The 14,937-nt window shown below is 40.8% G+C and overlaps 1 protein-coding gene across 2 annotated transcripts in view; it reads left to right on the plus strand.

Annotated features, from left to right (window-relative positions):
- The window catches only part of LOC107392450 (formin), a 51,799-nt gene that overhangs the window by 33,835 nt on the left and 3,027 nt on the right, over nt 1–14,937 (plus strand). For both annotated transcript variants that reach the window (XM_015970262.3, XM_015970263.3), the window contains 9 exons: nt 336–397; nt 492–580; nt 1,248–1,377; nt 1,461–1,607; nt 1,692–1,751; nt 1,825–1,945; nt 7,775–7,867; nt 10,520–10,571; nt 14,155–14,304. In XM_015970262.3, coding sequence (XP_015825748.3) covers nt 336–397; nt 492–580; nt 1,248–1,377; nt 1,461–1,607; nt 1,692–1,751; nt 1,825–1,945; nt 7,775–7,867; nt 10,520–10,571; nt 14,155–14,304 — 904 coding nt within the window. The remainder of the gene's footprint in view (nt 1–335; nt 398–491; nt 581–1,247; nt 1,378–1,460; nt 1,608–1,691; nt 1,752–1,824; nt 1,946–7,774; nt 7,868–10,519; nt 10,572–14,154; nt 14,305–14,937) is intronic.

Consider the following 14,937-nt stretch of genomic DNA (forward strand, 5'->3'; position numbering starts at 1 on the left):
TGTTTACTTTCTCTACAAAGCTTTTAGATTATGAGTTTAGATTTTTTTGAATGTCAGCAAATAACTATCTATCAACATTTAAATATTATATATACCTATGAGGATTTTGTAAAGTTCTTTCTGATGCACGAGAGGTCTTGCAAGATGTTTACATCAAATATAATGATGTTTTATCTAACCTTTAACAATATTACAGAGCTATCATCAGTTTATTTCTTTAGCGGGGCTTGGTTCTTCACTGTCGGCAATTCAAAGGCAGCATGTTTAGGCCAAGATTTCACCCATTTATAAGAGCGACAGCTTGCAATGAATGTCTTCACTGTTATCTTTACCAGCTGTTCTTAATGTGGACAACTCAGTGGTGGATCTGGAGACCATTGAGGCCCTGTATGAAAATGTGAGTTTCTGTTCCTTGAAAATAAATTAGTGGCAATTTTTTTTTATATTTACCTTTTGTTTTGATGTTATTTTTTTGCTGCGTGTCATCACAGAGAGCTACCGGCGATGAGATGGACAAGATCACAAAACATTATGAGACTTCCAAAGAAGATGAAGTGAAGCTGCTGGACAAACCCGAACAGTGAGATTATTATTTTTTTTATAATTGTCTTGATAAAAGACGTTTAATAAAGTGAGCTTTCAAATGAGATCTCAAGCAGTCTATCAAATAAATACTTGAGCTTGTATTTATACCTTTTTTTTTTAAAGGTTCATTAATGGAGGCTGCTCGAGTGGTTCCGGTCGGGGTTAGGTAATCCAGGCCAGTTAACGAGGCTTGGACCCAGCGGTGCCGCTCAGCCGGGTCTTCCTATTTCCATGTTTGACCAGAGCTGTCACTATAGCTGCCTGAGTCATCCTTACTCAGTGTCTACCTCCATCAGCAGACCCTAATCACACAGGATGTTACCGCTCCGCTCCCCTCCGACACGGCGCTGTTTACATAAGTCGTCCTGCATCAGGCCAGAGCTACCTTTGATCAGTCTCTGTGCGCCGCTCGTTGCTTTTCCTCCACCCGACCCCTTGGACCTTTCAAACCCAACCGAGCAGCACCACTCATGACTCTCAGCTGCCCACCTGCCTGTGAACAGCAACATCGACTCAGCCTGGCTGTGTGGGGAAGCTTGGCCTGCCAAAGCCCCAGAATAGTTCTTCCTGTTAGACATTTTGTTTAATTCTGTCATAACACATCACACCCCATTCCTCCTCCCCCTCCCTCGGCTTCTAATCCCCCTCCTTTTGTTTTCCAGGTTTCTCTATGAGCTCTCCCAGATTCCTGACTTTGCAGGTCGAGCCCACTGCATCATCTTCCAGTCAGTTTTCCGCGACACCATTTCCTCCATTCATCGTAAGGTTCAGATTATCTCAAGCACCTGCAAAGTAAGCATCAACATGCATATCTTCTAAAGTGTGTTGAAGCATTTAGGACTCAGCTCAGAGACATGTGTGTGATCCCTTGCTAGGCGCTGCTAGAGTGTAAAGCCCTGCAGGATGTGATTGGTCTCGTTCTGGCCTTTGGGAACTATATGAATGGAGGGAACAGAACGAGAGGTCAGGCTGATGGCTTTGGGCTAGAAATCCTGCCTAAGTTAAAGGATGTCAAGAGCAAGGTACACAAAACTTAAAGCTTTTCCAAATTATGTGAAATTACAGTAATTGTTGGTGCATTGATCTTTTTCACATTTCCTTAACAGGACAATCGCATCAATCTGGTAGATTATGTAGTTTTATACCATCTGCGATACTTTGACCAAGTAAGTAGAATCATTCACAACATTTTTTATTTATTTATTTTCCTGACTCCAGTACTTGTGTGTATGTTTTCAGCATGCCGGTACAGACAAGAGTGTATTTCCCCTGCCGGAGCCTCAGGACTTCTTCCAGGCTGCACAAGTCAAGTTTGATGATCTAACCAAAGACGTCAGAAAACTCAAGAAAGATCTAACTGGTAGGATATGCCATGTTGCATTGAAATATTTATTTTCAGTGTGATTGTTTAGGTTTGGCACATGGTAGGTCTCCCTCTGCATTGATATCTCCCTCTCCAGAGTGAGGCACTGTGGGTAATCAAATAGCACAGACTAACGTGAAGTTCTTCCAATGCATTCCATTTGGCTTGGGAGTTGGAGCTGTGATTTGGTAATTATGTCAAACCCAAATTAACAGTGCTCCTTTTGCATGTGAAAACTTAGGATTTGTTATGATTTCTTCATTGTTGTGCTCTGTGACCAGGCTAGCCGTTATCACCACTACAATTTGATAAAAACAAATTAAAATACTTTTTTTTTACATGTTCGCCAATAGAACCTGAACAGTGTGAAACCAGTTTAATGTGATGCAGGCTAAGAAAATGGTAGATTTCGCCATCTACTAGATTTTGGCCCAGGGCCAGTGTTGTGATGATTTGTGTTACCTCATCAGTCAAAATGTGCCCTAGAACTGCACAGGTATGCACCTGAAATGGTAAAGCGACAACTCCACAATAATCATTACTGTCTTGGATTGCTTCTGTGCCAGTTAAGAAATGAAGTAAAATAAGTCAAAAAAATAGATTAAACACAACTCACTGTAACCTCCGACAAAAATTAAATGGATGATTTAAATATTTTTTCTTAACTATTATATCGATGTTAATCTTGGAAAAAATTAACATGTCAAGTTGACAGCTACTAGTTTGAAACATGTACGTGCAGAAAGCGCAGTGAATGCATTTAAAAGGTGAAGTTAACTGAGAAAAGTATAATCAGCCATGCTGATTTTCAGATGCATTCTGATCATGAAAATGGGCTTCTACTCCTATTTCCTGCATGAGCCGCAAAAAACAATACACAGGAAAGCGGTCGGGTCAGAAAAACACAAAGCTCTGTGTAACATTCATGGACTTACTCACTTTGACATGCGACTTCAGAAGGCTGTGTTGAATTTTGCTGCCAAGCGGAAGCATCTGGGCTAGTAGAAGCTAGCCATAGCACAATCCACTTCACAACATGGCAGAACACCTTCAGGCTTGTGTTATTTGTGGAGATATTGCATCAGCATTGCAGTGCAAATGGAGGCAGTGGAAGAGTTGCATTACCGTTAGCCAATCAGAAATGAGAAATTTGCATATTATGAATATTAATGAATAACATTCCAAATCTGTTGTTTTCCACCCACACGACTCCGACTAACTTCTACTTTCTGAAACAAGAGAACAATTCACAAGGCATTCATTTATACTAGAGACCAGTTTATTTATGAATAAATATAAACATTTGTTTTATTTATTTATAACAAGTGTAGATCCACTTTAATATTTTAGCACTAGCATGATGAATAGCAATGGACAACACCATCACAAAAATTGCTTCCATTTTCCTCAGACTGCTCCCAAGTGGCAGCACCATGCTACAACACGTAGACATATGTTTAGAGAATGTCTCCATAAAATGAACATAGACGTAAGCCTTTTCTATGGGACCCCATGTCAACCTTTACTGCTTAGGTCATCTTTGTGTCACTGTTAATCAGTCAGTGTAATTGTAAACGTTACCACCTTTCACCAAAGCATTTTAAATGTAAATGTACTTCTTATGGATGCCTCCCGCACCAACTCAGAGAAGGTTTGTGAGCACTTTCAGGACCTGGAAAAGCCTGCGGCCATGCACTTTTCCCAGTTTCCAGACAGTATCTTGACCATTATGTCATCATAACATGGCGGTCTCTCCTGTTTTGGCACTGATCGTGGAATATTTAGTATTGTCTTTAAGCCTTGAACATTTATGAAGTATGAATAATCTCCCAAAAACGAGAAGCAGCATTCCTTTTTGGTGAGGAAACACCACAGCCTTGATGGTGGATAAATAAACACATGCACTTTTGATGTTCTGTTTGTTGCGTCCTTGCTGCCGAGGGACTCGGTACCCCAGCCAGACAGCCAGTTAGGGCTGGCCACGACCAAGCTGAGGTTAAAGGTGAAGCTTCTCAGTGCCCCTGGTGTCTGCGGTTATTTAAATCAAGCAATAATACGGCATATGAAAGCAATTAGATATGCTCCACGTTGCTGTTAAAGCCCTCTCCTCTCTGACCTGAGGGAAAAATACAAAGGGTCTGCTGAAGTACCCAGACCCACCTCAAGCTGTCACTCATTTATTAGGAAAAATAGAAGACCTGAAGACAATAAATGCAACACAAGGGCCCTCGTATTTGATCTCTGCTGAAGCACAGTCTGGCACAGTAGTCCTCAGGGGGATTAACATTGTAGGGCAGGCACTGGATTCTGGATGTTTGCTGAGTCCCACCTATGACTTCCACCATTTTTATTCTCTTTTGCTGCCAGGACTAAATATTTATGCCTAACTATTATAAACAAGCCTGAAGAACCCAACTGGTCCTGATTATAAAGCTAACACAGATCCTTTCCATCCACAACCCTCTTTGATACCGAGAAGCTAACACTGAGTCACACATTGTTTTGTGGTTTTATTTTGGTGAGAAAAGCAGCCTGGTCCTCACCTGATCATGAGGTGGCAGCTGCAGCGACTATGATCTTGTCTTCAAGACTTTAATCAAGGATCTTGATGCTGATGGTGAGAAGGTTATTTCTCTGTCTGTTTCACAGTGGATTTAGGTTTCCGTATGAGTGCCCAAGCAGGAGTTATGACTTCATTTAATTTGCTGGTCATCAGTGATACTCAGGGACAGGTCGCCGTACACTTGGCTGCTCTCTTCTTCACTGTTTTGTGGAGAAACATGATCCTCTTTTGATGAGGCTTCCTGTTTGGAGAGAGGGTGATGACCTCTCTCCTGGCTCCACAAAAGGGAGATGGATGAGTGAGAGGCCATGCAGACCTACTGTAGGAAGGAATGCCTAAAATCTAATTTGCGCCACAATTAATGTAGCACCAAAAAGCAGGCTTCCCAGGACGAGCTAATGTTTTGAATTATCACTTTCAGATCGACGCAAACAGATTTTTGTAGCTGCTACGTAATTGAGCGAGACACATTGGCAAGGGGATGCACCCAACTGAAATAGGATCAAATAAAAAGAAACAGTCAGAGCTCATTTGCTGCTCAGGGGAGTTTAGTGTTTCACAGAAGGCCTGGCTCAGGTTAGGCATTCATCACTGTGGCAAATCAGACAGTGTTCAGATTTTAAATGGCCTTTAATGTCAGTTTGAGTCAGGGCCTTTAGCCTGAGCTCTGTTTTACGACAAAGGCTCCACTCACATGTGAAGTCTGCATGTAGAGGCACCCATCCTCAGGACAAAATAAACAAAAGAAGAATTAGAGCATTGTTTAAAAATAAATGATTAGGTGCAACTTATAGTTTCATTCAAAATTCCTGCAAAAAATAAACATTTTAATGAAATTGTAAACATTTTCTGTAAATTTGTGCAATAATTTGGTTTTAAACTAAACTTTCATCAGTAAATATAGATTTTTACTGACTTCATTGTCTCTCTGGTTAGAGCCTTTACTCTTGTGCTCTTCAGCTAAGAATAACCTGAATCCTGGTTGATTTATGAGGGATGGAAAGAGGAGCAAAGGTGCTTATCATTGCTCCACTGGGTTGGTGTTTGGATGTCCTCGCATAGATAGAAGAGCCAGAGTCTCTACAGTCTGCTGGAGGGATTGGTGAGGGTAAACACTTTCCAGGTATGAAAACGGCTGCACAAGAAACACTGAGCTCATTTCGTTTCTTCATCAAGTTTATGAGTGCAATTCAGAAAATTTGAAGTGGAGCACGATCGTTCTCAGAGAATAATTCTATTTTAAATGGTGCTTTAAGTATCGGTGTGCAGCAACAAGAGACACAAGCTGTATGTGTTTCTCTGCCGATGCCCCTTTGTGTTGTCAGTGTCATTTGTATGCTATTGGGGGTGGGGGGGTGGGGGGGGGGGTTATTTATTGCCACATTTCAGGCTCTGGGACATTCATCACACAGCCAGAGAGGGGAATTTGTGGTGTTCCACAGAGTCTCCATCCACTGTTAACCTTTTTCTTTAGATCACTTGGTTGTTTTTGTTTGGTCTCGTGCTGAATGTTCATGGTAGCTGCAGCCAGGGCTTGTGTTTGTTTCTTAAATTTTTTTATGGCAGGCCTATTGAGTTTTCAAAAATTAATAAACACAATGGGGTTGTCATTTGGACAAAGATTTGGCCGTTTTTGTTGATTTTTGTCATGCATTGGTAAATGTTACAGTATCTTCCTAGCTCCTGAGTAAACCTGTCTTGGAGTTCATTTCTTAGCACACTTCAGCACAAAAGGCTTTTCAAAATAAAAGCATGATGAGTTAATTTCTTAGCACACTTCAGCACAAAACACTTTTTAAAATAAAAGCATGAGGAGCAAAGAAAGCTCAGGACACTTCTCCAATCGGCACAAGTAACAGCTTACAAATGTAAATGTAAAGCAGGTGCGCGCACACACACACACACACACACGTTTGTAGAAAGGATGAGTTTTTTTGGATTAAGAAATGCAATTGTAATTGCTGAGGAAACATTGAAGATAAGATTTAAATTCATCACATAGATACTTGTAAAGATGAGAAAATGAGTTTGGGATGGGTGTTCTAAGTAGAGTTGTGCAGTGATGTGTTGACTGTAGCTGTAGAAAATATATACGATCATAATTTATTTGTATTTAAATAAATGAGTAAAAGTTCAAATGGACACTTGAAAGTCACATAACAAAAAGCATCTGCGTGGTCATTGGTTGCATAATGACTATTCACTACATTTTCTGTCTCCTGTAAGTTCTCCTTGACTTGCAGGAGAATTATATGTTTGATTAAACTTTTCCAAAATGAATGATCACTCTCAGAGCATGTCTGAAGCTCCAGCATTTAGTTTTTATTCTTCACAGCTGTTGTGTCTTTTGCGGGCTTCCTCCTTGCAGCCTTCGCTGTCTGGACCACATTTGGAAACAAGCCCCCCCTAAATTGTAGACTTGCTGTTTTGAGCACCGTTTTAATGGGTGCTTTTGAGTCAGGGGGGATTTTTGGTGTGTAAAATGTGGTTTATCCAAACAGAATTCTTTGATTGTTGTGTTTATATGGTCACTGACTTTACTTTTTTTTATTTGGAAAACCGGCTGTTGTGGTAACCAGACTATGTGGCTATAGGTTGTGTTTCCTTTTTATTTTATCAGGACGTTTAATAAGTTAAAGATGTAACCGGGTACCACATCGCAGGTGCAACAGTTTCTCATGCAAACATGTGAGAGCCAAGCCGAGCTCGCATGTAAAAGCAGCGACGAAGCAAAGTGAGGCAGCGTCCAGGCCCGTTAATGCGTTTGTTCTGTTGCAGAACTATTTAGCTGTGCAGTCATAAGCAAGTTGTGGTATTTATTGCTGCCATTAATGACTTACAGGTTGGAGGATTGTGCCAAAGCTCTTTCACCAGACTCTTGTGCGAGTAGTAACCTAGGATTAGAGTTGTGAAGGAAATGGGGAAAGGTTCAGCTGGAACGTGCTCAGTCAGGCCTGTTTCCTCCGAGAGTGTGTGAGCTGCATCGTTTGGCACGAAAACAACCACAAAAATAATACACCACAAACACATCTGCCATGCTCACACATGCAGGAAGTACAAAGAGAAGGATGCATCTCGATACTTTATCACTATTACTACTTTATCAGTGGCTACGGTCTTTCTTCAGACTTTTGCCTAAAGTTGAAAAAAATCAAAACAATTGTAATATGGTTCTATTCATAGGCAGATATCACACCCTCTTTCTAAAATGGCTCGGACAATAATCATCTTCCTCCTTTGCTTTTTATTTTTTTCTCTACCAGCTTGTGAAAAGGATGTGCAGAAAGTGTGCACCAACTCTTCAGAAGAGCACCTGCAACCCTTCAAGCAAAAGATGGAGGCATTTGTGTCTGAAGGTGAGTCGAGCTGGGTGTCTCTTTTTGCATTGTAGTAAAAGCAGCTCATAAAATATTTTGTCTTCAGGGTGAAGTTGAAATTGTTCTCTCACTTCATTTAAATTACGATGCAGACGCATTTCACCATCACTGTGGCTGTTTGGTTCTACATGATGTGAAACTGCTAAGAAGTTTCACTGAGTCAAATATTATGTTTTTAAAAATAAGGAACCATTCAGCTGCGCCTCACAGCGTGTGCATGTAAGACAGCATGAAGGCGTGTAGAAAGGATCACGTTGCCCCTAACATAGTTCCAGCTTCCATAAAGCTGGCAGGAACTCTCATGAACCCACTCCGTCCTCAGTGGTTCGCTCTTGGAGACAACCATCACCTCTGTCCCCTTTCTGACCCCAACACCTTTGCACACCTTCTCTACCATCTGTCTTTGTTGTTTCTTCATGAAACGGCATCTACACTGTAAAAAATAAAAGTTGAATTTACTTAACCAAGTTATCTCCACTGGTTCTGTTGTAGTATTAGCAAAAGGAATCTTTGCTGAACATAGTTGTCGAATGTTTAACCTTGGATGTTCATCGTCATGGTAACCGATCTTGAAAAAAGCAGCCTCCTTTGCTGTACGAGATTATTTATATTAGAAAATTGAAACCGTTGTGAATAAATCAAGCCCATCTAGATATTTTATATTTTGTTTGTGATGATGGATTAAAGTTTTGGCATTAAGATATTAATGGATTTTTTTTTTCACCAGTGAAACTGTGTCCACATCAAACAAAACGTTAAAGCTTTTAAAAGTGATTGTGGTTGCCACTGGCTGCAAAATGGCTTTTTACAGAGTCACCTCCTGAACATAAACCCTCCACTTGTAAAAGCATTTGTGTCATAGACGAGAAACTCCTCGAGCTCATGCCCACGCTCCAGGAGGAGTGGAAGGGTGGGTATAGTTGCGATGATTCCACGACTTCAAAAGGCAAAAGAAAAAACAAGTCAACAGAGTTCACATCAAAGAGCGGCTCGGCTATTAAAGTCTGACTCATTATTGAACGAGTTTCCCATCCAGGTAAACCATCAGGCTACTCACGCATAGATACATGTGTCCTACACATGATTCTATGTAAGGCACCTCTTAGCGCAGCTCTAACAGGGGATAATGCAGCGATTTGTGGAAGTGGGAATCTCACTCATGCAGATGAAGAAATAAATTATAAACCTCATGCTGAGAGTGTAGTCTTTTGTAAGAGAGCTGCGTCTTTTCTTCTGTCACACAAACCACCTCAGTTTGTATTTATTTAGCTGTCGTCACATCCACATGATCAGCTTTTATCTGATTTTTGTCTGATTATGAGATACAGCTTTTTTTAAATCAAATATATGCACCCTCAACACTCCAGCATAGTTTCTCATCTTGAGTTCATGTCATGACTAATCGAGGTAATAAAAAATCCTGTTCTGTGCTATTTTTTAAATTTTCCATGGAAAATTCTTGAGTATCTTAACATTGTCAGTGAGTCGGATCAAGTACCTTCCTCCTATCCAGACGAGGTTGGAGGAAGATGGTTTAGACCTGAAACAGAGGTGGAGTGGTATTTAATCAGAACAACGCTGTTTTTGTTTGTTATCGAGTCGTTGGGTTTAAGCCGCGGTTTGGAAAAGTGTGTCAGGGTTTTAAAGCTGTAATTTATTGTCCCTCTCAGCATGCACGTCTCATAACTTTCTAGTTAGCAACTAGTGGTTTCATGTTAACACATGGAGTGGAGGAAGAGAAACTTCACACATTTCCCTCTCCCGGCCGCTTGCTTTCCCCCTGCTATTCGGCTCCTGTGCCACCTCTGCACAGTCACACCAGAGGGGTACCTCAGGCGCCAGCCTAACCCCCACTGAGACTAACACCATTGGTCACGGCCCCTCTCTCCTCCCTCCCTCCTGTCCTCCCTTTATTCCAGACATGACCACCCCCCATTCATTAGGTTTACCCAACATACATGTAAAGGACTAAAAAATAAAAAGGGGTTGTTGATCTCGGGCTTTGGCTCACCTAGTCCCAGAAGACCCCCAAACCTGCCTTTGAAATTTTTTTTTGATTTCCCCCTCTTAAATCTTCAAGTAGAAAAAGGTCCCCCATCATTGTAAAAAATATATATATAAAAAAAGGGATGAATCTGGAAAAATGCAATAAATCTGAGATCACAGGCACTCTTTGGCCCTAGATAAATTCTTGCACCTCAGCCTGGCCCGCCACACACATCTGCCTTGCATTTAGGCACTTTTACATGGCAGGAGTCCACAGGAGCCTTCGGTTCCCAAGCTTCTCTGCTTCAGCATTCACATGAATGCCAACACACACACACACACACACACACACACACACATGGCTCAACAGACTGCCACACCCCACCTCTGAGCACAAGCATTACACACTCACACTTTTAAGCGTCAACACACAGACTTGTGTCAAACTTTACAATGTGCTTAATGGTTACCTGGGTGACATTCTCGCTGTGTCAGACTCGGCGACATCTCAACCCTTTTCGTCTTCACCCATTAACTGTTAACTCCTAGCACAGCCAATAAACACAGCGCCCTCATCTGGAAACCTTTGGTCGTGTCACGGCCTGCTAATCTGATGGCTGATTAACATTTCTTTCTGTGTTGCAGCTCAAAAGGAGCATTCTGACGAAGAGGATCGACTCAACGCAGCTCAGAAAAGGTAGAGAGCACTCTGCAAACAAAAACGAGCCAAGAAATGTGTGTTGGGCTTGTGGCATAGCTGTGTTATCTCCATAGAGATTTCACAGCTGCTATCAGATTAAAAAAAAGCTTAATATTTGTTTAAATATTATCTGAAGCTGATAGAGTTTCCAGAAAGATTAAGGGGCTTCTTTGTATTTATCTGCCTGTTTGAAATTATTAAAATTTTACTTATTAATAATAATTCATAATTCATTCCCGTTTGCTGGATTCTGGGTTTGTTAGAATTTATGGCAAACACAAATAAGCATGCAGTTTTCTCACGAGAACATCACTGGACTTGTACTATGTGTAAACCTGCATGCCCTGAACCTTCTCCCCAGCAGTTCCTATCACTCTTATCTCCTGTGTTCCTCAAAGTTCTCAGCGGTGTGATGATTTAAGGGGCACGAGACCCCTCTAGCCTCCGAGCTCGCGGTTCGAGCAAAATCATATCTGGAACATTTCATTTTGGAAAAAGATGGAGCAGAAAGACAAAGAAAATTGATTATTTTTCCCTTGTTTGGATAGAGAGCAGAGTTGTTTGCCTCATGTCGTAAGATTCCAACATCCAAAATAAATCAGGGAAGCACATAAAGAAGTCTGAAGACACTGGGTGCAAGACAGAAAAGTGGATCTTGTAAACAATAAAAAACTTGGATTCTGTCGAGCATCATAACTCTTAGCCTGTGTTGCCAAGAGGAGTGTGTGTGTGTGTGTGTGTGTGTGTGTGTGTGTGTGTGTGTGTGTGTGTGTGTGTGTGTGTGTGTGTGTGTGTGTGTGTGTGTGTGTGTGTGTGTGTGTGTGTGTGTGTGTGTGTGTGTGTGTGTGTGTGTGTGTGTGTGTGTGTGTCACTTCTTTTTGTGCAGAGGTGACACCACTGTAATGAAGGTGTTTAAATAGGTGGCTAATATTGATCAAAAGACCCCCACAGCTGACAACACCTTTCCTTTTAATGAAGTTTTCCTTTAAATCTGATCTAAAAGCGGAGGGAGACTAGCTGATTGGGAGAACAAGGAGGAGTCAGGGGGTCTCTCTTTCTCAGGTTCCCACAGAGCCACCTCGTAAAAGTGACATGCTATTGATGAATGTGGGCATCAGTGGGCACTCGGGGCCCTGGGTGGGCTCCACATATGTGCTGGATGAGGAATCCTCACATAAGCAGCTTCTGAACAATTGAACACAATCCTCAACCAGCTATCAGTTTTATAAAATTGTACCTGAACATGAGCAGGAATCAGGATATCAACGCGTTTTTAGAGTATTTGTAATTAAACTGCATAGTTATTAAATCGATGGGAATATTGAAACATTCAAACGGTAAAAACATTTTATTACTGGTTTTGTAAAAAGTACAAATAGTAGAATCTGGATTTGTTTATTTCTAACTAATTAAAACATTTGAATTTGGTCGGTTTTAACTAAATAATGACTTCAAACGTTTTAATTTGGTAAGTTTTAACAAAATAATGAAAAAAATGATCTTAAGAAAACAACTTGTTTAGACAGTCTGCATTAAATGATCCATTTTTTACATATAGCTTTTATCTTTCATAGTTTAGCTAATTAAATTTAAAAAAATTTGCACTTGAATAATTTTAAGGTTATGAAATTCAATTTTTACATAAAAGACATTTGTTTGTGTTTTGCAAAAACAGAACAGTGCCTTTTGTTTAGTAGAGTAGAACTTGAATTTGCTACATAAAACAACCGATATTAAATACTTGCAGAAATTAAAGTCTTAGAATTTGTTAATTGCTGTAAAGTCACTACCAGTCAGTGACTTGGTGCAATTTGCTGGGTTCCTTATATAGGAAACTTTTTTTCTGAATGGCTTAATGAACTGACCTGTATTGAAATGTTTATTATGTGAAGTGCCTTGACACGACTCTTGTCATGATTTGGCGCTATATAAATGTTTTTTTTTTGTTTTGTTTTGTGGGCGTGACATTTTTTTTAAATGTGTACAAAAAAACGTTTTATGAATTCACCTTTTTTTATTTTACAGTAACATATCCTGATTCTATTTAAAGTGACTTTAAACATGGGAGCCGCACAAAAATATACTGAATTGTATGCACCATCGAGAAAAAAAAGACAACTCTGAAGTTATGGGATTGGTTCATTTCCTGTTTAATCATCATTTAGTGTTTTTCCTTAACAGGCAGATTTAATTTGTCCGCTTCATGTCTTTCCTTTTTTTCTACGGTTCTGTCTCATTAAGTTTCCCTCTCCACCATCACGCTCAATTTCCTTTGGCCCTGGTGCCACCTCCTCAGTCCCAGTGCAGCAGTTTGGATGGTGTAATGTTCCACACTGGTATTGTATGATGAAAACAGGCCTCTGATTGGTTATTCTGCTGAGTCAGCCAACAACAAGCTGTTTACTTCTGTAATCTTTTTACTGGTGAAACAAAGGAATGCAAAGTTGCTTGTCCAAATCCTTGGATTCTCACGGCTGTTCGTGGTTTTGTAATGGGCATTTTTTTCACAGCTGTCAGCGAGGAATGTGGACTGCGGGGGGTGCTGTAAACCCTCTCACGGCATTGGCATCACCTTATAGATTATGAATGGCCGTGTTTCTATTTGTTTCTGCAACAAGTGTCATCCTGCATAATTTTGCCTTTTAGCTTGGTATGTGTGACAATTTCCTTAACCTACATGCATGGTAGGCTAAAAGGAAAAAGGTGTCCTGCTTGATTTGTGCAAGCTTTGACACAATGACCCAGGGTCAGGAGAAGAGGTCCTGTTCGTCATGCTGGACTGGACCAGCTGCTGCGATCTACCTGTTACTTCTGTTTGCCCCATCGAAGCAAACACACCTTGTGTTGCATACCTAACGATCCACTGATTTAGGTATCTCTGCAAAATGATGCAACACTGGGAAATGAGAAGCAGGCTCTTACAGCGTTCCCTCTGGGAACATGTCTTGGATTAGCCTTTCAACAAAATCACCTAGCATCTGGAGGTCAGAGACTTCCCTTGGTGTCAACGGGACAGAGAGCATCTCTTGAATCATGGCCGCCTTTTATCAACTCGCTGACAGGCACCGCTAGAAAATGTCTTTCATGTTTCGGTTTGCAGACGGAATCCAAAGCAGGAGGTGGCTTTCCGTGCCTCTTGGAGAGCCCAGATATGGTAACAATTGAAATACACAGAGAAGCTTGCTTTCAGCGGTGAGACGGAAAATGTTATTAACAAGGATCAAATTTGTTTTCTGTGCATGCCCCTGGGTCATGTTGATCTGCGGACAGGGAGTGTGTTCCTGCTGCTTTACAGATGTGTTAGTATGTGTATTTTCTTGGCTATCTGTCCCCTGAATGCTGTGGAGGTCAATGTGATAATAGAGCTACCACTGCTAGGTCCCCCCGTGACCCAACAGGGTGGACATGCTCCCTCCAACATTTTTCTTTTCCATCTCTCATCATTTTCTGTGTGCGCTCTTTTCTCCCTCCATCTTATAGACAGACCTAAACATTGTGTTATACTTAAAATCTTGCCAAAACACAGTACCATCCATTATTTGCACCTTTCCAAACCTCTTCTGCATGTTACCCCCAACAGTTTCCAGGATGTGGTAAACTACTTCGGTTTGAAGCCAAAGTCCGGGGAGAAGGAAGTGGCACCAAGTCACGTCTTCTTGCTCTGGTACGAATTCTGCAACGACTTCAGAAACTCCTGGGTACGCCAAAGCAAGAACATCTCCAAAGAGAGGTGCGTTGGATTTTTGTACCATCAATTTCCTGTCCTGAACATTTGGTTTACTCCTGAAGGAGTTATTCCCAGAGGTAACATTAATGCCACCTCTATAGATTTGTTGGCTTTAATGAGTTGCAAAATTTATTTGAACTTTTGCCCTCTTTAACAGTTGTCCACTAATTTATGACACAAATATTTGGGAACAAATTTTTGTTTTCTTTTGGAATTACACTGAATTGCTACTTCTGTTTATGAAAAAATGTTTTAATTTTTCATTGTGAAAAGGTGCACATTTCTTGTTGCAAAATGGTAAGATTTTCTCAATCTATCCTTGCAGATTTATGCTGGGTGTGTTTTTTTTTTGTCCCTGAAAGTTAAATACTTGTTCTTATTGGAATATGATTGGTCACTCTTGAGTTTCACATGCAGGCTGAATTAGAAAATGGTTATTAACCCCCGTTTCCTGTTAATTTTTTGGCAAGGAGAGAGCAGAGCACATTTTGGCTAGTAGAAGTTAACCATTAGCATTAGCAAATCCACAACATGACGGAACATGTTAATGTTTGTGGTATTGCATTTTTATACCCAAGAAAGAAAAGTTAATAACGGCAGGAGAAGAGTTGCCTTTCTGTTAGCCAATCAGAGGCT

The sequence above is a fragment of the Nothobranchius furzeri genome, chromosome 18, assembly GCF_043380555.1.
Source record: "Nothobranchius furzeri strain GRZ-AD chromosome 18, NfurGRZ-RIMD1, whole genome shotgun sequence".
NCBI lineage: Eukaryota > Metazoa > Chordata > Actinopteri > Cyprinodontiformes > Nothobranchiidae > Nothobranchius > Nothobranchius furzeri.